The 25,393-nt window shown below is 42.2% G+C and overlaps 1 protein-coding gene and 1 pseudogene across 4 annotated transcripts; one reads left to right on the top strand and one right to left on the bottom strand.

Moving 5' to 3' along the window:
- The window catches only part of LOC121562036, a 12,109-nt pseudogene extending 6,831 nt beyond the window's left edge, over positions 1-5,278 (bottom strand).
- On the top strand, positions 5,238-25,393 carry LOC121562005 (protein MB21D2). Of its 4 annotated transcripts, none has more exons than XM_041874420.2 (5): positions 10,246-11,962; positions 12,071-12,112; positions 12,331-12,603; positions 12,761-12,857; positions 22,454-25,392. In XM_041874420.2, the coding sequence occupies exon 5, from the start codon at positions 22,456-22,458 to the stop codon at positions 23,716-23,718; it is 1,263 nt and encodes a 420-aa protein (XP_041730354.1). In that variant the 5' UTR covers positions 10,246-11,962; positions 12,071-12,112; positions 12,331-12,603; positions 12,761-12,857; positions 22,454-22,455; the 3' UTR covers positions 23,719-25,392. The 4 variants fall into 4 exon arrangements, 3 of the variants coding, with proteins under 3 accessions (XP_041730349.1, XP_041730354.1, XP_041730360.1); XM_041874426.2 differs by having other exon boundaries at positions 10,246-12,112; positions 12,331-12,395; positions 12,509-12,603; XR_005999380.2 differs by lacking the exon at positions 22,454-25,392 and adding an exon at positions 17,981-18,191 and having other exon boundaries at positions 10,245-12,112.

Below are 25,393 nucleotides of genomic sequence, written 5' to 3'. Positions count from 1 at the left end.
ATGTCCCGTGCTAGCGCTGTTGCCTTCATTCGAATAGTGACTGTAGAGACGCTTCTACTTGCTGCTCTCTGTTCAACAACCCACTGTTCGAGTTTGTCCCTCTAACTGTGGCCATCTCGCTTTGTTCCCTCGGAAACTCTGTTTAGTCTTCTTTACTTGCGCATGAGTCATCTTCTTGCTTCCTCCACTTCCGTACCATTGATTCATTAATGTTGAATTCTCTCGCTGCTGCTCTATTCCCATATTCTACTGCGTGACCGACAGCCTTGAGCTTGAACTCTGCGTCGTAAGCGTGTCTCTTGAAAGGTGCCATTTTGGGGTCTTTATACACACACACAAGTGGTGTGGGATTGTGAGTAAGCACAGTACCGGTGTTTACTGACTACGGTAGCCGTAATGCTGCAAGCGGTGCGGCTTTGTAGTTTACCAGTCGTACTGAAACATTTCATTATTATTAAATTGTTTTTATTGGTTTTTCATACTGAAACATTTTGACAGAGCGCCTTGAGCGCCGTGTACAACCAGTATGGATCAACCAATTAACCAATTGATCCATATATAAGGCGCTCCGGATTATAAGGCGCACTGTCGTTCTTTTAGAAAATTAAAGGCTTTTAAGTGCGCCTTATAGTGCGGAAAATACGGTATCTTGAGATAGAGAGAGTAGTAGTGATCTCACAATATCTGTATCAACTAGTTACTATTGAGAGGACACAAGAAAACAAAATCTATGGGCTTCAGTACAGACTAACCTGTAACAGTATGTTGGCCCTCACTCAAGCTGTTCCACCACTGGTTGATCTGTAACAGAAACAGAACCGGTCTGAAAAAACACCCACACAATGTGGTGAAACCTGGGTCGTGTTCATTAGACACCAAACAAAATAAAAATGACTGAAACAGGGAGGGACAACCTGGTCCAATAAGAAATGTACATTTTAGTTTTCTGTTGCAAAATGTTTTTAAACATTTTCCGTTGTGTGTAGTAATGAACACGACCCAGCATAGGGAATCAACTCACTAAGACATCAGTGACAACAGTTCAGCAAGAAGAGAGAGCATTGAGATATTTGGCCTAGTGTGAGTGGCAAAGTCCACACCACTCTTCTGAAATCCTCGTCCATCTTTGGGCCAAATCAACCCTTTTCCTTATGAAACTTGAAAGACGCCAGCCCCGCAAAATCATAATTCGTCCAAATAATCACTGGAAGAATTGTTCCTCGTAACCCTCATATCCCATTCAGTTACAAATGGCAGAGAGACTATAACCCCTAACCTCTGTTCCAGGGCCCCTGTTCTGATCACAGCCTGTTGTACTGTATGTGTATGTTGTGGGGAGAGGCTGGGTACTGTGACAGCAAAATGAAAAATGTCCTGTATAATGTACAGTGAGGGAAACAAGTATTTGATCCCCTGCTGATTTTGTATGTTTGCCCACTGACAAAGACATGATCAGACTATAATTTTAATGGTAGGTTTATTTGAACAGTGAGAGACAGAATAACCACAAAAAAATCCAGAAAAACGCATGTCAAAAATGTTATGAATTGATTTGCATTTTAATGAGGGAAATAAGTATTTGACCCCTCTGCAAAACATGACTTAGTACTTGGTGGCAAAACCCTTGTTGGCAATCACAGAGGTCAGACGTTTCTTGTAGTTGGCCACCAGGTTTGCACACATCTCAGGAGGGATTTTGTCCCACTCATCTTTGCAGATCTTCTCCAAGTCATTAAGGTTTCGAGCCTGACGTTTGGCAACTCGAACCTTCAGCTTCCTCCACAGATTTTCTATGGGATTAAGGTCTGGTGACTGGCTAGGCCACTCCAGCACCTTAATGTGCTTCTTCTTGAGCCACTCCTTTGTTGCCTTGGCCGTGTGTTTTGGGTCATTCTCATGCTGGAATACCCATCCACGATCCATTTTCAATGCCCTGGCTGAGGGAAGGAGGTTCTCACCCAAGATTTGACGGTACATGGCGTCGTCCATCGTCCCTTTGATGCGGTGAAGTTGTCCTGTCCCCTTAGCAGAAAACACCCCCCAAAGCATAATGTTTCCACCTCCATGTTTGACGGTGGGGATGGTGTTCTTGGGGTCATAGGCAGCATTCCTCCTCCTCCAAACACGGCGAGTTGAGTTGATGCAAAAGAGCTCGATTTTGGTCTCATCTGACCACAACACTTTCACCCAGTTCTCCTCTGAATCATTCAGATGTTCATTGGCAAACTTCAGACGGGCCTGTATATGTGTTTTCTTGAGCAGGGGGACCTTGCGGGCGCTTCAGGATTTCAGTCCTTCACGGCGTAGTGTGTTACCAATTGTTTTCTTGGTGACTATGGTCCCAGCTGCCTTGAGATCATTGACAAGATCCTCCAGTGTAGTTCTGGGCTGATTCCTCACCGTTCTCATGATCATTGCAACTCCACGAGGTGAGATCTTGCATGGAGCCCCAGGCCGAGGGAGATTGACAGTTATTTTGTGTTTCTTCCATTTGCGAACAATCGCACCAACTGTTGTCACCTTCTCACCAAGCTGATTGGCGATGGTCTTGTAGCCCATTCCAGCCTTGTGTAGGTCTTGTCCCTGACATCCTTGGAGAGCTCTTTGGTCTTGGCCATGGTGGAGAGTTTGGAATCTGATTGATTGATTACTTCTGTGGACAGGTGTCTTTTATACAGGTAACAAGCTGAGATTAGGAGCACTCCCTTTAAGAGTGTGCTCCTAATCTCAGCTCGTTACCTGTATAAAAGACACCTGGGAGCCAGAAATCTTTCTGATTGAGAGGGGGTCAAATACTTATTTCCCTTATTAAAATGCAACTCAATTTATAACATTTTTGACGTGTTTTTCTGGATTTTTTTGTTGTTATTCTGTCTCTCACTGTTCAAATAAACCTACCATTAAAATTATAGACTGATCATTTCTTTGTCAGTGGGCAAACGTACAAAATCAGCAGGGGATCAAATACTTTTTTCCCTCACTGTATCAATAAAGATGTATACAAAATAATGAGGCATGGTATAAAAAAAAAGGATCAACCCAACATCATGCATGTTTTGACCCATCCTTCATCTCACCCATTTGCGAAGATCCCAGTTTCTGCGGCCATAGTTTCTCCAGCCAGTCTGCCCGGACCTCGTTAACGTAGCTCTGGACCCGGGACTTTAGTGACTCATACTGCCAGATGGCCGCTGTGCCAAATTAACAGGCTGTGAACTAACATGGTGTTAGTCCCCCTTATTCCATCAGTGCTGTGCTGAATCTGGCAATAGACTTATAGAGGTCTCTGTGATTGAAACAGTAATAGTTGTTCAGTGTGTAACAGGTAATACAGTTCTAGTGTACTGTGTTGTAGTATAGTTTATTGAGTAGTGCTTGTTTAGTTAACGAAATACCTAAATACCTACCCCTATTGTGAACACCAGGGGCTTGACCAGTCTGCCAAAGTGCCTGGGGTGTGTGTATTCCACTGAGGGCTCCACGTGGGGAGATGCACCCCTCCTGTGGATGAGCCCTTCAATGGGCTCTGTGTGTAAAGGCCCAGTCTCCTCTAAGGCCCCCTTCTTGGTCGTTGTCTCCTTCGCTGCTTTCCTGAAGCCACATCTCTGTTGAGTGTTGAGGGTGAATCTAGGAAAAAGCATAAACAGGGAAGAGTACGAGATAGATGATTGGTCAATGAGTTAGCTATAATAACATCTGAGTAAAAGGAGAAATGGTTTGAATCCTCTTTCTAGAGAAAAGACAAGTGATTTTGAAAGTAAACGGAGGAACTTACTCACTGACTGACTAAGTTGCTCTGGATAAGAGCGTCTGCTTAATCAGTCTTTTTTCATCCTGGTCCTGGGGAGTGGAGCTATTGCCCTCGCACTACCTGCTTCCACTGATAAAAGGTTTGATGATGAGCGATAAGTGGAATCCGGGGTGTATTCACTAGGAACTAAAGGGAACCAAACGGAGGCAAACATAAACGAATGGAACGGGGAGGGACGGCCTACCTGAATTTTGTCGAATAGTAACTTATTTTCGTTGCAAAATATTTTCCATTGCAAAACCTTTTGCAACAGTGCAAAACTTTTTGCTACTGCTGTTGCTAATGAACACACCCCAGGTGTGTAGTGCTAGGGCAAAAACAAAAATGTGTAACCCTTTGGGTCCCCAGGACCAGTGGCGTAAAGTACTCAAGTAAAAATACTACTTAAGTAGTTTTTTGGGGTATCTGTACCTTTACTTTACTATGTATATTTTTGACAACTTTTACTTTACTACAGTCCTAAAGAAAATAATGTACTTTTTACTCCATACATTTTCCCTGACACCCAAAAGTACTCGTTACATGTTGAATGCTTAGCAGGACAGGAAAATTGTCAATTTCACACACTTATCAAGAGAACACGTGGTCATCCCTACTGCCTCTGATCGGTCAGACTCACTAAACACAAATGCATCATTTGCAAATGATGTCTGAGTGTACCCCTGGCTATCCGTACATTTTAAAAACTAGAAAAAGGTGCCGTCTGCTTTGCTTAATATAAGGAATTTGAAATGATTTATACTTGATACTTAAGTATATTTTAGCAATTACATTTACTTTTGATACTTAAGTATATTTAGAACCAAATACTTTTACTCAAGTAGTATTTTACTGGGTGACTTTCACTTTTACTTGAGTAACTTTCTATTAAGGTATCTATACTTTTACTCAAGTATGAGTAACCACCACTGCCCAGGACCAGGATTAAGAAACACTGTGCTAACTGTAAATGAACACAGGTAAGTCAGCTGGTAATGCTTTCATATTTACATGCCATAATTTGTCAACAACAACAAAGGACGTTTGGGAGTTAAATGGCACAAAAGAATAGCCTAAGTCCAACTCATCAAACAATAATTCAATGGGAAGACTGAAGTAACAAGCAGCCACAGATATTACCACAAACAATAATTCAATGGGAAGACTGAAGTAACGAGCAGCCACAGATATTACCACAATTGTGAATTGACAGGTTGCAAAGACTAGTGGACTGTGGCACCACTAGCAACATATCTCAAAGTGATCAGCTGTTCATCATCTTGATAACCTAAAGTAGCTAGCTCTGGCAGCCGCTAGCTGAGTTTTAGATATATTTTCTAGACTGACAATACATATATCAGTGGTCAAGCTCGTTGAAGATCGCAGCGATGGGCAAAATGCATATCGTACACCATACCTGTTTCCTCTGGTTGCTGTACTAATAATGTCCTCCCTAGCCCATCTTAAAACGCACCCCCTCCACGCCATGTTTGTGAGCGAGTAACCAGAATGACCCCTCCTACATTCGATACCGGGTCAACAGTCTAAAACAGCCAAACAGAACTGGGTCATGGCTAGAAGGTTTCCAGCTTTTGTCAAATTTACGTCAAGTGGAATATTTTTGAATTTTAGCTAACCCTTTTCTTAATTCTCCTTATGTGCTACGTTAATTATTCTAACCTGCTACGAAAAGTTACATCTGAAGAAAAGCTGGATCCCTTCTACCCTTAACCACAGAACTGACTGGGGTCAACTAGTGGAAAAGCAGGGACATGACAGCATAGTACAGTGTGTTTTTCTATAATAGAATTTCATGATGTCATGTTTCTTTCAAAAATATTCTGACAATTTTAAACATTTTTCTAACAATAGCTAATATTTTCAAAGTAAATATGTTACAGTGAGAGCTGTTTTTATTTGGTGTGTTTAAATAGTGAAAAAATCTCAAACATCTAATCTTCCAAACAGATGTCTATAATAGGCTGGGCAATTTATCAGCTACATAAATGCGCCAGCACAATTCCTTCGTCGCTCTGGAGGAGCAGAGCAAGCGACGACTTGACTTTAGATTTTGTATCACTTTCACACTAACTTGACAATTACTTTGCCTACGATTCGATAGACCATCACCAACAGTCACGCTGATGAGAGCACTTTACACACCCCGCATACAATTTAAATGACCTCCGATTTGTTTGGTGCAAGTAGCGGCTGATGTTCTGTACTGAAGCCAAGGTAGCCACTGTGGGACCCTGGGACGCCTGCGTTCACCGTGCTGTTTTTTCTTGCAAACATGGCGGCCCCTACTCTAACCAGCCGGGCTGGGTCCGTAAATAGCTTGGGAAACAGCCCCACTGCGACTCCCAGCTCCACGAACAATAACAACAAGATCATCCCAAGCTACCCCGAGCTCGATTTCAGGTCCGGGGCCAGAATTGAGGATTTGAACCGATTGATTCAGGAATTGAGTAAACACGATCAGCGAGAATATGACGACCAGCGAGCGCTCGAGATCCACACAGCCAAGGATTTCATTTTCTCCATGCTCGGTAAGCGATTGTCGGTGGGAAAAAGCACCTCTGTTTAGCTGACATTTGAACCTAGAATGAGGCTGATTTTTTTATTATTATTATGCAAAATGTATTTATGACAATGCTCAATAACAACAACTACAGTCTGCTAGTTTGATTTCAGCGGTGAATGGATGCAATAATGAAAGCAAGTGTGCTATTGTTTTCAAATCTATCAGTGTAGATCAGGAGATCAAGTCAAGAGGCCGACTAAATCCCTAATCTATTTAATATCTGACCCATCATTGTTCAGTCCTAGATACATTGATCAATATAGTTAAATATGAATTTAGTCTTTAATCATTCATAGGGCTGCACTGCCTGCAAACTGTATGCTCGAGGGCATACGGCGTGCTAAAGACGTATTTTTCTGGTTGAAATCTGTTCGCGAGGTTTTATAACCGTACATCAACAAGATTAAGACTTATTTTTCATGGTCCAATTCACGCACTTATCAAGAGAACACATGGTCATCCCTACTGCCTCTGATATGGCAGACTCACTAAACACATGTATCGTTTGTAAATGATGTCTTAGTGTTGGAGTGTACCCCTGGCTATCAGTACATTTTTAAAACAAGACAATGGTGCCATCTGCTTTGCTTAATATAAGGAATTTGAAATGATTTAACTTTTACTTTTGATACCTAAGTATATTTAGAACAAAATACTGTTAGACTTTTACTCAAGGAGTATTTTACTGGGTGACTTTTACTTGAGTAACTTTCTATTAAGGTATCTATACTTTTACTCAAGTATGACAATTGGGTACTTTTTCCACCACTGTGTTTGTGGGCCATGCACACATTGGATATAATATTTTTTACATTTGAATAATTTAGCAGACACTCTTATCCAGAGCGACTTACAGTTAGTGAGTACATACATTTTCCATACTTTTTCATACTGGCCCCCCGTGGGAATCAAACCCACAACCCTGACGTTGCAAACGCCATGCTCTACCAACTGAGCTACACGGGACCTACAGTTGAAGTCGGAAGTTTACATACACTTAGGTTGGAGTCATTAAAACTCGTTTTTCAACCACTCCACACATTTATTGTTAACAAACTAGAGTTTTGGCAAGTTGGTTAGGACATCTACTTTGTGCATGACACAAGTAATTTTTCCAACAATTGTTTACAGACAGATTATTTCACAAATAATTCACTGTATCACAATTCCAGTGGGTCAGAAGTTTACATACACTAAGTTGACTGTGCCTTTAAACAGCTTGGACAATTCCAGAAAATGATGTCATGGCTTTAGAAGCTTCTGATAGGCTAATTGACATCATTTGAGTCAATTGGAGGTGTACCTGTGGATGTATTTCAAGGCCTACCTTCAAACTCAGTGCCTCTTTGCTTGACATCATGGGGAAATGAAAAGAAATCAGCCGAGACCTCAGCAAAAAAATTGTAGACCTCCGTAAGTCTGGTTCATCCTTGGGAGCAATTTCCAAACGCCTGAAAGTACCATGTTCATCTGTACAAACAATAGTACGCAAGTATAAACACCATGGGACCACGCAGCCGTCATACCGCTCAGGAAGGAGACGCGTTCTGTCTCCTAGAGATGAACGTACTTTGGTGTGAAAAGTGCAAATCAATCACAGAATAACAGCAAAGGACCTTGTGAAGATGCTGGAGGAAACGGGTACAAAAGTATCTATATCCACAGTAAAACAAGTCCTACATCGACATAACCTGAAAGGCCGCTCAGCAAGGAAGAAGCCACTGCTCCAAAACCGCCATAAAAAAACCAGACTACGGTTTGCAACTGCACATGGGGACAAAGATGTCCTCTGGTCTGATGAAACAAAAATAGAACTGTTTGGCCATAATGACCATTGTTATGTTTGGAGGAAAAAGGGGGCTGCTTGCAAGCCAAAGAACACCATCCCAACCGTGAAGCACGGGGGTGGCAGCATCATGCTGTGGGGGTGCTTTGCTGCAGGAGGGACTGGTGCACTTCACAAAATAGATGGCATCATGAGGAAGGAAAATTATGTGGATATATTGAAGCAACATCTCAAGACATCAGTCAGGAAGTTAAAGCTTGGTCGCAAATGGGTCTTCCAGATGGACAATGACCCCAAGCATACTTCCAAAGTTGTGGCAAAATGGCTTAAGGACAACAAAGTCAGGTATTGGAGTGGCCATCACAAAGCCCTGACCTCATTCCTATAGACAATTTGTGGGCAGAACTGAAAAAGCGTGTGCGAACAAAGAGGCCTACAAACCTGACTCAGTTACACCAGCTCTGTCAGGAGGAATGGGGCAAAATTCACCCAACTTATTGTGGGAAGCTTGTGGAAGGCTACCCGAAATGTTTGACCCAAGTTAAACAATTTAAAGGCAATGCTACCAAATACTAATTGATTGTATGTAAACTTCTGACCCACTGGGAATGTGATGAAAGAAATAAAACTGAAATAAATCATTCTCTCTACTATTATTCTGACATTTCACATTCTTAAAATAAAGTGGTGATCCTAACTGACCTAAGACAGGGAATTTTTACTAGGATTAAATGTCAGGAATAGTGAAAAACTGAGTTTAAATGTATTTGGCTAAGGTGTATGTAAACTTCCGACTTCAACTGTACATATAAGACACTAGAACCATTACAGTTATACAAATCGGAGTAATGTTCTTTTTCCAGCAGGGTTTGCGTGATTCAGTTTAGCACAGCTGGCAGAGCGCACCAAAGCGGGTTAGGGTCTCATGTACCCAGTCAACACGCTGGGCCTATTCCATTTGAGACTTGGGAAGAGCTCGGCCCGCATGAAGCCCCCTGAGTCCGAGTCCCCCGAGTCTCAAACGGAATAGGCCCAGTGTGTTTACTGGGTACATGAGACCCTAACCCGCTTTGGTGCGCTCTGCCAGCTGTTGTTTGCCAACTGTGCTAAACTGAATCACGCAAACCCTGCTGGAAAAATAACATTACTCCGATTTGTATAATTGTAATGGTATAATCATATTACTCTAGGCTGAGGCTAATGGTACTCTGGGCGAGTCCACTTCAACTTATCTGTCCCGATTTAACTTTTTCAGGAGTAGGGCCATTTTAGGTTTTTATCCGGCAGGTGATGAAACACCAATACAAAACATTAAAAAAAATACTTGTATTATATTTCACCTCCAAGTCATCGAATTTGCTAGGTCATTAGCAAGCAAAAATTTGTGACAGTCTCTGCAGCCCAATCAGAGTTGGTCCCTAATTTTGAGGAACTCCGATGCTTTACATTTACATCATTTAGCAGACGCTCTTATCCAGAGCGACTTACAAATTGGTGCATTCAACTTATGTTAGCCAGTGGGACAACCACTTTTTTTTAAATCTTTTTTTTTGTGGGGGAAGAAGGATTCCTTTATACTATTCCAGGCATTCCTTAAAGAGGTAGGGTTTCAAGTGTCTCCGGAAGGTGGTCAGTGACTCCGCTGTCCTGGCGTCGTGGGGGAGCTTGTTCCACCATTGGGGTGCTTTAAATGCTTTTGATTTTACTACAGGCTATGGCAATGCTTTTTGTAGTTGTAGTCCACCGAATTTAAAAGTGCACATTCACTTCCATAGTATTTGTTATTTACATTGTTATTTATTTTGCTCATTTGCACCCCAGTATCTCTATTTGCACATCATCTTCTGCACATCTATCACTCCAGTGTTAATACTAAATTGTAATTATTTTGCACTATGGCCTATTTTGCACTATGGTCTATTTATTGCATTACCTCCATAACTTACTACATTTGCACACACTGTATATATATTTTCTATTGTGTTATTGACTACGTTTTGTTTATTCCATATGTAACTCTGTGTTTGTTGTTTTTATCACACTGCTTTGCTTTATCTTGGCCAGGTCGCAGTTGTAAATGAGAACTTGTTCTCAACTGGCTTACCTGGTTAAATAAAGGTGAAATAAAAAATTAAAATTAATTGTTCTAGGCTACCAACATGTAAGATAAACATGCACAATAATACAGGATACCTTTACAAAAATGTTCTACTGTGAAACTGCAGAATTTAACAAAAGACACGTAGGCCTATGTATTTTATTTCAATAACCTACTACAATCCACCAGGATTTACAAACCCTATTTATATCCCATTTATATCAATAATTAGTCAAATTATTGCACCTGAATTTGACCCTGAAAATGAGTTATGTTTTCCTTTTTAAAGCTTTTGAGCAATTAAAATGACTGCACACATTTTTATTTTTATATCAGTAGTTAAATGAAGAGGTAGGCATATCAGTACCAACTAAAACTTGGATTGGAATCTGCCTCGCTCGCTCGCAGCAATAGATCTCTGTGCGCGTCGCTGGCAGCCTGCTTGCCCAAGAGTCATTGGGACACAGCTGGAAAACCAATGACGGTTTCTCGAAATGTACACAAAAAACTTTAAGATTTGACTGCTAAGTGATAGTCCCTGTTCTCCTGCATTCTTGTTTTACTTTTGTAAGTAGAGCGGCGGTTTGTTGGGGAGAAGAATGTCAAGGAAAGTTTTGCTAGCTGGCTAATTTTAGATGGCTAACGTTAGCTCTCTAGCTAATCCCCCACTTACATGGTAAGTTTTCTTTTCTTTTTTTTACCTGTTGTAGCTAGCTAGCTAACGTTTTGACATTTTGATATCTGTTTAGTTAATGACTGTGTGTGTGTATCTGTCTGTGTGAGAGACGGACAGAGAGCGATGATGATCACAATAACTTTAGAAAACATTGGCATGTCAATGTTGTCATACTAGCTGTGTGTGACAGGGAGATGATCACAATAACTTATAGAAAAGATTGTTAACATTGTCATGCTAGCAGTATGTGTGTGAGAGTGAGTGAATGAGAGATGGTTGATGAATACAAATATAGGAAACATTGACTGTGTGTGGAGACATTTTTAGCTAGCCTAATTCTTTAAATATGTACCCCGATATGGATGTGAAGTTTTTGTTGATTCATCAGGGATCCTTGTATTTGTGTATTTTGTATTTGACATTATGATGCATTTTGCCTATCCCAGCTCCCTCAACACTCATTCTAACGTTACACCTCTCAACTGCCTTTTTCAATTCTTGATCATTTTTGTTGTTGTTGCAGGAATCTTCAAGTTTGGATGAAGGAGGGGAACAAAGGGAAGGAGGACAGCAGTAATCCAGCCTGCTGACTAAGAAATGCAAATATCCTATGTTTTGCTGTCTGCCTGACTGCCAGATTGCTGAGGGGCAACATGGTCAATGTACTTGCTAGGCTAAGTCTAACTTAGTGAAGACCTTAGGTCTTCTGTAGTAGCTAGGTTAAGGAACTTAATGGTTAATCATGATTTGTCTCAATCTTTATGGTTCCTGAAACATGTCAATGACCTGATGCATGACCTCTACAGTAGTCCTTGGCCACCCACTTAGTTACCAGTGACTTATTCTGCCACATCGCAGGGAAAGAAGAGAGCAGAACCACCCCTCAAATCCATAGTCATTGACCGCAAGTTCTGTGTGCAAAATGTGTATTGATTCCTACTAACCACATTGGTAAGAGCTAGGTTTGTACTAGCCATGCTGATGATCATTAGTTTTTTTCTCTGAATCAGGTCTCGCCTGATCTTAGTGTAAGTAGATCCAATTGAAATGGCATCGCTTCCTAATCATCCAAGTTTAAGTAAATATAAGTAAAGCAAATAAAATCCTATTTTAACTTGCCTTTTTTTTTTTTACAGGTGCGAAACCCTTGTGTCCTGACTCAACAGAGACCTCCCTTGGTGAGTCATGTAGTTTCTCCTCTTGCTCGTTTTCCCAGTTGCTCACTCAAACTCATACACGTGCGCAGTTGCAGGGAAGAGGAAGAGATTTGCCAATTACACCCATTTCTAACAATGTTGGTTGCAGGAATGATATGACAGACCCAACTTTTGAAAAATACAATATTTTATTGTCTTTACACATACTTACATTTTTGCATGTACCTTTCTTTTTTAAGACTGCCAAGCTGTCCTCAATTGGGGGAACCTCTGTCCGGAACAATGTCCTCAGGATTATGGAGCAGTGTGTTTTTATAAAAAGTTGTTTGAATATTACAACATGTATTAGATTAAGCAAAACTATTTTTTTTATCCAACTACTGTCTACTTTTGGTATCGTCTTTCTTAATGTTTCAGATTGATGACCAATTAATGAATGTCCCACTTCAATATGAAGGGACAGAGAAGCAAACATGCCTTTGCTACCACTTGTGTGTGCTCCATTGTACTTGGTAAGTAATTGTGAGCAGTTGAGACATTTGACAATAATACATTTTTAGTAGATCTGACTGTTAAATATATTTTAATGTGTGTTCCTGTTCTGTTGTGTCCTGCATGCCCACATTATGCCAATCTTTAATTAATTTTCTTCTCATTTTATGCTTACAGTAAGTCATGAAAAGCCTGAACACAAGAGGTTGATGTGTTACGGACCCTCGGGGAAGTCCTAAAATATGTCCCGGACCGCCGTGGAGAAGGACGCAAAGTATGTATATGAGCAAGTTGTTCTTTTTTTGAAGACATCTCTAGGCTATAACTGCAACAAACTTCTTCAACTATACTGAACAAAAATATAAATGCAACGTGCAACAATTTCAAGATTTTACCGAGTTACAGTTCAAATAAGGAAATCAGTAAATTGAAATAAATTCATTAGGCCCTAATCTCTGGATTTCACGACTGGGCAGGGGCGCAGCCATGGGTAGGCCTGGGAGGGCAAGGGCCCACCCACTTGGGAGCCAGGCCCAGCCAATCAGAATTAGTTTTTACCCACAAAAGGGCTTTATTACAGACAGAAATACTCCTCAGTTTCATCAGCTGTTTGGGTGGCTGGTCTCGAAAGATCCTGCAGGTGAATAAGACTGATGTGAAGGTCTTGGGCTGGAGTGGTTACACGTGGTCTGCGGTTTTTATTCCGGTTGGATGTACTGCCAAATTCTGTAAAACGAACATTCAATTCTCTGGCAACAGCTCTGGTGGACATTCCTGCAGTCAGCATGCCAATTGCACTCTCCCTCAAAACCTGAGACATCTGTGGCATTGTGTTGTGTGACAAAACTGCACATTTTATAGTGGCCTTTTATTGCCCCCAGCACAAGGTGCACCTGTGTAATGATCATGCTGTTTAATCAGGTTCTTGATATGCCACACCTGTCAGGTGGATGGATTATCTTGGCAAAGGAGAAATGCTCACTAACAGGGATGTAAACAAATTTGTGCACAACATTTGAGAGAAATAATCATTTTGTACGTCTGGAAAATTTCTGGGATATTTTATTTCAGCTCATGAAACATGGGACCAACACTTTACATGTTGTGTTTATATTTTTGTTCAGTATTATTATTTATTAACCTTTATTTAAACAGGGAGTCACATTGAGAACTATTTTACAAGAGAGCCCTGTATACGTTTACAAATAAAACTCAATACATAAATAAAACACAACAGCCCTACATATACATAAAAAATAAGACACAGTATAATAAAACACAATGCACAACATAAAAAATATTTAAGAAAAGTAATCTGTAACATAATTTTAAAATGCCTGAAAGGCACCAGAATATCTAATTTCAAGGAAAAACTAAAAGCAGATTTTCCCAATTCTGTGGAGACCAAAGGGATCTCCAAAGTTCTCCATCCCTGAGAACGGGTTTGGTAATTCATGTCTAAAATTAATCAATTAAGGGAAGTTTCTGCAAGACTTTGTAAATAAATAAATAAATAAATAAATAAATAAGAGTGCAGCCCTCTTCTTACAGACAGAGCGGTCCATCCCACATGTTTGTAAAGAACACAATGATGAGTCCGAAAACTGTCCCAAGTGATAAAATGCATTGCTGAATGGAATACTGAGTCCAATGGTTTCAAAACAGAGGCTGCTGCGGGCATATAAATAATGTGTGCACAGTCTATTACAGGGAGAAGCGTTGATTGAACAATCTTCCTTCTATTTTCAGAACTGAGGCAGGATTTATTTCTATATAAAAAAAAACAATCATAGATTGTTAAAGTTTTCAATGTGTGTTTCAAAAGACAACTTGACATCAATCCAGTTCTCTGCAGGTGTTTTGAGTTAGTTAACTGATTAGAGTGAACTTTTTCACAATATTCTAATTTTCTGAGATACTGAATTTGGGGTTTTCATGAGCTGTAAGTCGTAATCATCAAGATTAAAACAAATACAGGCTTGAACTATTTCACTTTTTGTGTAATTAATCCACGATATATGAGTTTCACTTTGTCAATTGAATTATTGAAATTACTTAACTTTTCCACAATATTCTAATTTATTGAGCTGCACCTGTATATTCAAAATACAGTTCATAGATAAAATAAAGAACGAAGTTACACATTCATCCAAAGATTCCAAATCCTTTATGGGACAATAGTTGTCAAGATCACAACAATCACCTCACCTTATGTAGTGGCAGCACATAAGCTGCTTTCCACACTTTAGGAATATTTCCTGATAACAATGTTAAATTAAAGATGTAGGTTATTGAGCCAACAATGAGGGATGCTGCACACTTGCGCAGACCTGGATCCAAATGGTCGGCCCCTGTAGATTTATTTAATGTCTAATGCCAACAACACATCAAGGACTTCATTGTCTGTGAATTGCCGAAAGGAAAAACCCTGACTGACATCTTCAAAATTATTCAGTAAAATTCCAGTACATTGTCACAGTGAGTATTTTTTATTTTTTAAAATTCTATCAAAGAGAGAGCCTGCAGAAATAAAATGTTGATTTAAATTCATTAATTATATCAAAGTTATGAGTAATAGGGCCAGACTCTACATTCATTTTTGTAAGGGAAGAGTAGAGGAAGTACAACCCTTTAATGATTTCACAGTTTTCCTGAATTTTATATGGATTTCCAGTACAGTCAGCTAGAGTGTTAATATAATAATCAGATTTCGCTTTTCGAACAAGTTTTACACACCGATTTCTCAATTCTCGGAAGGATTGCCAGTCCCGGCCGGAGTCAATACTTCTGGCCATGGCCCAAGCAGCATCTCTATTGCGTATGAACTCTGATAATTCAGGTGTGAACCAAAGGTTCGATCTATATTGAACTCTTCGTATTTTTTAAACGGGGCATGCTTATCTGCAATGTTGTTAAAAACAGTAATAAAGTGATTTCGAGCAAATTCAGAATCCGGTATAGCTAAGATTCCATTAAGATTACAATGGTAGAGATCATGTAAAAAAAAGAAGCTTGTTCACTTAAATTGAAAATATTTCTCCTTGTAATAATGCATGATTTTGCCCTAACATCTCTAATACAAACAATAGGACAGTGATCACTAATATCCAGGGAGAAAACACCACTAGCCACAAATTGATCTGGATTATTTGTAAACATAAGGTCATGTAAGTCGCTCTGGATAAGAGTGTCTGCTAAATGACTAAAATGTAAATGTAAATTAATGTTGATTCAGTAGAATCCCTCAGATTTGGACGTGTGAGGTTTAGGTTATTACAAAAGTCCTTTAAACAGTCTGAGTCTTGGGTTCCCCAGGACAGGTTAAAGTCACCTATGACAGTCAGTGAGTAGTTAACAAACTTTTCTTAGCGGAGGGAGGGTGGTAGACTCCTAGCCACTTAAAGATAGAAATTCAAATTGTTTAGGACTGGACGTAGCCTTTAAAAGATACACAATAAGGTTACCTTTTGTATAGATGGCAACACCACCACCTTTGCCCATTCTATCAGCCCTGAAAACTTTAAAACCATCAATAGTAACCTCAGAATCCACGATTTTCTCAGATAACCATGTTTCTGATAAAATAAGAATATCTGGATCCGCCTGGGAAGCCCAGATTTTGAAGTAGTCCATTTTTGGCAAAAGGCTGACAACATTTAGTTGCATGAATTTCAAACCTTTTCGGGCTTTGAAATCACCTGAAGTGTCAATAAAAGTCGAATCATTACCTGCCAACCTATTATTCATAACCAAAGGCTGCATAGCAATGAAAATTAAATTGTCAAAATTGACCCCAATCCGCCCTACATGTTGCTTACCTATCACTGTTTGCTGGGGGCGTAGAGACGTAATAATAGTAGGGATTACCTGAGACGGCAGCGGCTTCCCTTTTACAACGCAAATTAGTAAAAGTGCTAATGACAGTACCCTCCTTTCTAGCCATAGCTGGGCTTGTAAAAGAGCATAAGAGTAATTATACACTGCTCAAAAAAATTAAGGGAACACTAAAATAACACATCCTAGATCTGAATGAATGAAATAATCTTATTAAATACTTTTTTCTTTACATAGTTGAATGTGCTGACAACAAAATCACACACAAATTATCAATGGAAATCAAATTTATCAACCCATGGAGGTCTGGATTTGGAGTCACCCTCAAAATTAAAGTGGAAAACCACACTACAGGCTGATCCAACTTTGATGTAATGTCCTTAAAACAAGTCAAAATGAGGCTCAGTAGTGTGTGTGACCTCCACGTGCCTGTATGACCTCCCTACAATGCTTGGGCATGCTCCTGATGAGGTGACGGATGGTCTCCTGAGGATCTCCTCCCAGACCTGGACTAAAGCATCCGCCAACTCCTGGACAGTCTGTGGTGCAACGTGGCGTTGGTGGATGGAGCGAGACATGATGTCCCAGATGTGCTCAATTGGATTCAGGTCTGGGGAACGGGCGGGCCAGTCCATAGCATCAATGCCTTCCTCTTGCAGGAACTGCTGACACACTCCAGCCACATGAGGTCTAGCATTGTCTTGCATTAGGAGGAACCCAGGGCCAACCGCACCAGCATATGGTCTCACAAGGGGTCTGAGGATCTCATCTCAGTACCTAATGGCAGTCAGGCTACCTCTGGCCCCCCAAAGAAATGCCACCCCACACCATGACTGACCCACCGCCAAACCGGTCATGCTGGAGGATGTTGCAGGCAGTCTCCAGACTCTGTCACGTCTGTCACATGTGCTCAGTGTGAACCTGCTTTCATCTGTGAAGAGCAAAGGGCGCCAGTGGCGAATTTGCCAATCTTGGTGTTTTCTGGCAAATGCCAAACGTCCTGCACGGTGTTGGGCTGTAAGCACAACCCCCACCTGTGGACGTCGGGCCCTCATACCACCCTCATGGAGTCTGTTTCTGACCGTTTGAGCAGACACATGCACATTTGTGGCCTGCTGGAGGTCATTTTGCAGGGCTCTGGCAGTGCTCCTCCTGCTCCTCCTTGCACAAAGGCGGAGGTAGCAGTCCTGCTGCTGGGTTGTTGCCCTCCTACGGCCTCCTCCACGTCTCCTGATGTACTGGCCTGTCTCCTGGTAGCGCCTCCATGCTAATTGCCTATAATTTCCACCTGTTGTCTATTCCATTTGCACAACAGCATGTGAAATGTATTGTCAATCAGTGTTGCTTCCTAAGTGGACAGTTTGATTTCACAGAAGTGTGATTGACTTGGAGTTACATTGTGTTGTTTAAGTGTTCCCTTTATTTATTTTTTAGCAGTGTAGTACCATGGAAATATATTAGACAGCTGAGTCCACAAAGTTTCTTCAGCAACATCCTTTTCTAGTTTTATTTTTAAAATCTGAAATTGATAAAGTTGTAATGAACTGATTCTCTTCACTCCAGATCTGACCCATCACACCACACTTCAAGTGGCCACTACGCTCCAGATCGCCTTCTCTGCTATGAGGTCCTTGATGAGGATCTACCCCATCACGGCACTCTTATTAAGCATTAATAAAAATCCCAATGTGCGTATTTATAAACTGCGGTTCGAGCCCTGAATGCTGATTGGCTGACAGCCGTGGTATATCAGACCGTATACCACAATATGACAAAACATTTATTTTGACTGCTCTAATTACGTTGGTAACCAGTTTATAATCGCAATAAGGCACCTCGGGGATTTGTGGTATAGGGCCAATATACCACGGCTAAGTGCTGTATCCAGGCACTCCGCGTTGCGTCGTGCTTAAGAACAGCTCTTAGCTGTGGTATATTGGCCATATACCACACCCCTTCGTGCCTTATTGCTTAAATATACTCTGTCCCAGTCTTTCTATGCATGTAATGTTTGTGGGTGAATTATGAAACAATTACTTTGCAGATGTGCAAAGATTTGTGATGTAGATTGGTTTTTGCCATTGCTTGATCTATTTTAAATGTAAGAATATGTTGCAGATTAAAACTTGGTGCCTATGGAAACAAATTGAATTGTAATGAACAATGTTTTCGATATCCAACTTTATCCTTTGGAATACTTTTTACAGTAGGTAATATGGCGTAGTCAAGTGGTCACTACCAGGTTATGATGAGGTCTTTAATTATGACCAGTAGCCTAAATAATATAACACACAATATGGTGGTGAAAATGATGACCAGCTGGTCAGATAGAGGTCACAATTGCGACCAGAATAAGATGTCATACTGACGTCTTTTCAGTCAGGTTTTGCCCACTGGGTAAGGTATCATGGATAAATTGTGACTAACTGACTGATCTACAAATAATAATGAGTAGCTATTTATGACGGAAGGTGATTTGTAGATCAGTCAGTCGGCAGTCTCCTACACTATCTGCTGCAATGTAGAACAAGCCCTGTGTAACAGATCACAGTGGGCACGTTCGAGTAGATCACTTTAAGTCGTTGGTCACCGCCTTTCAAAGTGTGTTGTATTATGGTGAGGATTAAAATTGTCCCGACTAGCTCCTACATGTCGACTGCATGATCTTTACAAAAATAATGTGATCAAAGGTCATGAAGTTTTGACTACAGCTGACAGCAAGTTTCTGCAGTTACTCTTCACAAACTTCATCCTGCAGCCATCGCCTACATTGTGGGAGGCTCTATTGTCAACCAATCATTAGGGTGTTTTTGTTTGACTCACGAACGTGACCAAAAACATGCCTGAAACCGGAACTAACTTTGCCGCGATTCATATATAGCAGTGGATATACAAATTAATGTGATATTTGAGTCTCAATAATTCATTGTACAATGTAAATGCACAAATATTTCAGTTTGATTGTGTGACATGGGGGTTGGCGACCTGTTTATTTCTAAATTATAAAGAAAAACTTTTCTAAACAATGTCAACACTGCCATGTTGCTCTGAGCCTTGCTGTTGGAAAACAACGTCAGTGTTAGACTTTCGGCTGTCACAGTTTTTCTACAGTCGGCTCCTTTAGACTTACCACTCAAACTGGCCCACTAACTTGGTGGTATTCAAAGTCTGGTCATGACTGCTAGTGGGGTCGCCAAAATGATTTATTATTTTTTTCTTTCTTTTTTAGTAAATTTATTTATTGATTTCATGAAAATGTAATGAATTGAAGGTTGATATAAAAATCTACATTTTTGCTGAAAAAATAGGGTCCCCGCTGAAAAGGTTTGAATACCACTGTACTAATTTGAATAACTTTGATTTGACTGGCATATTAGGCTAACTGTTGTGGTGGTACTGGTTCAGCAGCAGTGCAGAGATGATGTGAGCAAAAGATACAAAAGGAGTAGCAGACAGATGGACGCGCATTTTTTTACATTTACATTTTAGTCATTTAGCAGACGCTCTTATCCAGAGCGACTTACAGTTAGTGAGTACATACATTATTTTTTCATAGAGCGCATAGTCTCACACACACACAGTCGTACGCATAGTCTCACACACACACACTGTCTCCTGAGTGGCACAGTGGTCTAAGGCACTGCATCGCAGTGCTAGCTGTGCCACTAGAGATCCTGGTTCGAATCCAGGCTCTGTCGTAGCCGGCCGTGACCGGGAGACCCATGGGGCGGCGCGCAATTGGCCCAGCGTCGTCCAGGGTAGGGGAGGGAATGGCCGGCAGGGATGTAGCTCAGTTGATAGAGCATGGCGTTTGCAACGCCAGGGTTGTGGGTTCGATTCCCACAGGGGGTATGAAAAAAAATAATAATAATGTAAGTCGCTCTGGATAAGAGCGTCTGCTAAATGACGTAAATGTAAAAATGTAAATGTACGCACAGTCACCCACACAGCATATGTTTTACTGTCCTTGTGGGGACCTAAAATTGATTTCCATTCAATATCCTATTTTCCCTAACCCTAACCCTAATTGTAACCCTAGCCCGTAAGCCTACAATAGCCTTTGTCATCGCGGAGACCTGTGGAAATGTCCACACGAGGGAGAATTTTCCTAGTTTTACTATCCTTGTTGGGACCTTTTGGAGTTTTCCGGTACCCACAAGGATAGTAATACAAGCCCACACACACACACACTTGCTCTGTAGGCCTTCACACTTAAGCTTCTTGCGCTCAGTGTCTCAAACAGTGACAGTAGACCACAGCGCCGAGCCACTCGGGCCAGCCGTCTCTTATGTCCGGGGTTATGGCTGCTGAGAGGGAACAGACACTTCCTGGAATCAGTGAAGAGGAAAAACAAACGAGGCAGAGCACTGCAGTCCACATCGATAAACTCAGCTGATGCAAAGGCGAATGCTAGGCTAGCTCAGTCCAGTGCAGTGCACACAGAACCTAGAAGCTAATGCCACGTCTGACAGCTTTGCACACTCTTGGCATTCTCTCAACCAGCTTCCCACATATGCTGAGCACTTGTTGGCTGCTTTTCCTTCACTCTGCGGTCCGACTCATCCCAAACCATCTAAATTTGGTTGAGGTCGGGGGATTGTGGAGGCCAGGTTATCTGATGCAGCACTCCATCACGCTCCTTGGTAAAATAGCCCTTACACAGCCTGGAGGTGTGTTGGGTTATTGTCCTGTTGAAAAACAAATTATAGTCTGTATGGACTGTCGTTTCTCTTTACTTATTTGAGCTGTTCTTGCCATAATATGGACTTGGTCTTTTACCAAATAGGGCTATCTTCTGTATACCTCCCCCTACCTTGTTACAACACAACTGATTGTCTCAAACGCATTAAGAAGGAAAGTAAGCATTTCATGGTAAGGTCTACACCAGTTGTATTCAGCGCATGTGACAAATAAGATTTGATTAAATGATTCGGTAATTTGGTGAAGTTATATTGTTAGGAATAGCCTAAACACATTACAATTCACGTCATGTCATGATTCAAGCCCCCTCCATGTCTCTCTCTCTCTCTCTCTCTCTCCCCCTACCTACCTACCTACCCGTGAAATTTCAGTCGCATCTCGCGACTGCACTTAGTTGACCAATCAAAAATGTAAACAGCTATCTTACCTGTTCCACAGCAAGCTGCTCAATATGCACTAATTGGGGGAGTAAATGAATGAGCAAAATGTAACAGGAATGTAAAAAAAAAAAAATAGGGGTTCTGCTCGGAACGGAACGATTGGAAAATAATTTAGCTTCCATCCCCTGAAATGTATAGGAGTAGAAATACTAGTGTAAAGATCAATATAGTCTAGTGTCTGGCTCTGTATGTTATCCCCATAGTGGGCACTGGGCAGCGTGGTGGTTGGACTGTGACAGGCACCCTGGTGGGGGTGAAATATGCCTCTAGTGCCCAGACTTGCAGCCTGGAAGGCAAAGCAAGCATGGAAAATGTACTCAACAACCAAAAACTCTTCCAAGTTCAGCTTTCTTAATGAAACATAAAATAAATAGTTATTTCTAGTTGTTTATCAAGGTTAGCTGGTAACTCATTGATCCTGCTCTGTAGTATACCCCTCTGGTCTACTGGTAATGGGTTGCATCTAAACAACACTGATACAGGATCTGATGTTTTCCCACCCCCATTAATGTTAAGGTTAGTATTGGGGGTAGGGTAATCTGATCCTAGATCTGTGGTTAGAGGTTTCCTCCACCTCAAGTGTGTCCTTCAGTGTGGATTGCCACAATAACGTATAGTCACAAAGCCTGGAATGAAGTAGGCTACCTTAATACAGAGCATTTGCACTGCTGAAACATAATCATAGGCTAGCTATATGCTGTCTATTCATCCCCCTATTTTTTAAAGAGTGGACAGTCCCACTCCTTTTGTGCTTTTTATTGAACAGATAGGACAGGCAAGGAAAGGTAGGAGGAGGTTGAGTCAAAGGGCAGTGTGCCGGATTCGAACCCATGCCAACTCTAGCCACTGGACCACACAGGCCACTATTAATCCCCCTTTATCCTTCTCCCATTAGGTATGGTGCAGAAACTGGACCAGAAGCTCCCTGTGGCCAACGAGTACCTACTGCTGTCAGGTGGCGTGCGGGAGGGCGTGGTCGACATGGACCTAGACGAGCTGAGCGTCTACGCCCGCGGCACCGACTACGACATGGACTTTACCCTCCTTGTGCCTGCACTCAAGCTGCACGACCGCAACCAGCCGGTCACTCTGGACATGCGCCACTCAGCCCTGTGCCACTCGTGGCTGAGCCTGCGCCTCTTCGACGAGGGCACCATCAACAAGTGGAAGGACTGCTGCACCATGGTAGACCACATCAACGGCGCCACCAACTACTTCTTCTCACCCACGCTGGTGGCTGACTGGTTCTACGAGTCCATCAGCGTGGTCCTGGTGGAGATCCAGAAGAAGCCCCAGCGCGGCATGCCCCGCGTGGAGAAGGTGGAGCGGAATGGCACCATCATCTCCGTCATCCTGGGCGTGGGCAGCAGCCGCATGCTCTATGACATCGTGCCTGTGGTCTCCTTCAAGGGATGGCCGGCGGTGGCCCAGAGCTGGCTGATGGAGAACCACTTCTGGGACGGCAAGATCACAGAGGAGGAGGTGATCAGCGGCTTCTACCTGGTGCCTGCCTGCTCTCACAAGGGCCGCAAGGAGAATGAGTGGCGCCTGTCGTTCGCCCGCAGCGAAGTGCAGCTCAAGAAGTGCATCTCGGCCAGCCTGATGCAGGCCTACCAGGCGTGCAAGGCCATCATTATCAAGCTGCTGTCAAGGCCCAAGGCCATCAGCCCCTACCACCTGCGCAGCATGATGCTGTGGGCCTGCGATCGGCTCCCCGCCACCTACCTGTCCCAGGAAGACTTCTCAGCCCACTTCCTGCTAGGCCTCATCGACGACTTGCAGAACTGCCTGGTCAACAAGATGTGCCCCAACTACTTCATCCCGCAGTGCAACATGCTGGAGCACCTGTCGGACGAGACGGCCATGCTCCATGCCCGCAAGCTCAGCTCGGTGCGCTCCGACCCGTCCGAGCACCTGCGCACCACCATTGAGCATGCCAAGGCGGCCAACCGGCTGACCCTGGACCTGCATTGGCGCGGCAGTTCCTCAAACCTGCCGTCGCCACAGTCGGACGCGGGCGGCGAGCACCAGCCGGATGACCGATTGGCTAAGAAGCTGCAGCAGCTGGTGACGGAGAACCCCGGCAAGTCCATCTCGGTGTTCATCAACCCCGACGATGTGACCCGGCCGCACTTCCGCATCGACGACAAGTTCTTCTGAGACTTCAAAATATAAAAATACTGTTCTCCTCCTCCCCCCCCACGGCACCCATTCTTCTCCCTTTGACTAGATCGGTCGAGTCGTAAAATTAGTCGGTTTCCCAAGTAACGGTCGCCACAGAGCGTTGTGAGGTGCTTTTGTCCAATGGTGTCTTCCCATTTTGTTTCCCTGTCCCTGACACCTGTCCCCACACCCCACCAACCCTACAGTACCCGTGTCACTTTTTAGAAGGTCTTTACAGAACTACATGAAACAGGTGGGAGAGGAGGTACTGTGTCTTGCCTCGGAAGGTTAAGGAATGTCTTTGTCCCTGTAGGTGAACTGATGGTACTAACGCCGTTAACTGTACATAGAGAGAGTTGAGTGGATATGTGTGTGTGTTGACTTTGGTCTTGCACAGAATGTAGAGGCACACAGTTATCATGGTGGAAGTGCTATGAAGTGAAGTCTGAAATGTTGCATATCTTTTAGGAAGGCAATTTCAATGGTATTTTTTTCTCCGCTGGGCTAAATGCTCTGAATTTATACCTACTGGTTTAGAGTATGTTTAGAGCTGTTATTCCAATAAGCTGTTTCTAACTTTACGTTCTTTGTAGGCATGTCCATGTCCTATGTGTATAGTGAACAGTTCCAGACGTATCCCGAATATGCCAAAAATCTGCAGATATCTGACCGGCAATGTGATACACATATCTTCATCCTCAAGTGCAATTAGTAAACAAACACACACACACACACACACACACACACACACACACACACACACACCACACCATACATAAACGTGCTAACACTCATCATACACACTCCTGATTAGTGAAATGGTGTATTTTAATACGTATTTGTGATATTCTAGAACTCTGGGACCTTGTCCTTTTGTTTGTCTTTGTTATATGGAACTCTGAAACATTTTACATAGTCTTATTTTCCATATTTGCTGCTGACCTTATGAAGATGTTTTATGATTGACTGGTTATGCGAATTAAGTTAAAAACAGACCATTATGAATTTGAATTGGACATGTGCGTAGCTACTGTGTACATAGTACTGGAAAACAGCAGTGGGATCCTGCCTGTATCATTTGTATGGATCAATCTGGCAGCGGCATTGTCAGCACCGACGAATCGCGTGGCCTCTATTAGACAAATCCTGTTGAGTCAAACCTGTCATGGACCAATCAGAATGGACCAAATGAGCAACCTCAACATTGGCAGGGATCAAACACACTGCCTTAACATTAATTTGGAGCAATCACTGGAGTGGCCTGAAGAATGTGTTCTATGCCTTTCCAAAGGCATACTGGCCGCGTTCCGGGCTGACTACGTTTCAGACGCCTGCCAAATCTCACAATGCCTGGAGAGCTGTCATATCACATCATATGATATGTCATATCACATCACGATATAGCAATCTGATGCCTGACTGTACAAATCGATCGACCATGGGTGGATGCAATGCAACGTCTGCAATGTAGTTGGCCTGAAACATGACCATACTGTATGAGAGGGAGCGCAAGTCCCGCGTTCGGCCTACAATGACCATATCAAATTGTGTGATTTAATCTGAGATCTGTGTAGATGGTAACACTATAAACAAGCTCAACTGTAATTAAACATATTTAACAACAACCCTAAAGAGAAACTGCTTGAAAATAATTGACAAACAACGTTGTATA

Source organism: Coregonus clupeaformis, chromosome 5, assembly GCF_020615455.1.
Source record: "Coregonus clupeaformis isolate EN_2021a chromosome 5, ASM2061545v1, whole genome shotgun sequence".
NCBI lineage: Eukaryota > Metazoa > Chordata > Actinopteri > Salmoniformes > Salmonidae > Coregonus > Coregonus clupeaformis.
Note: the sequence above shows the minus strand (reverse complement) of the source record. Positions and strands in the feature narration are given on the sequence as shown.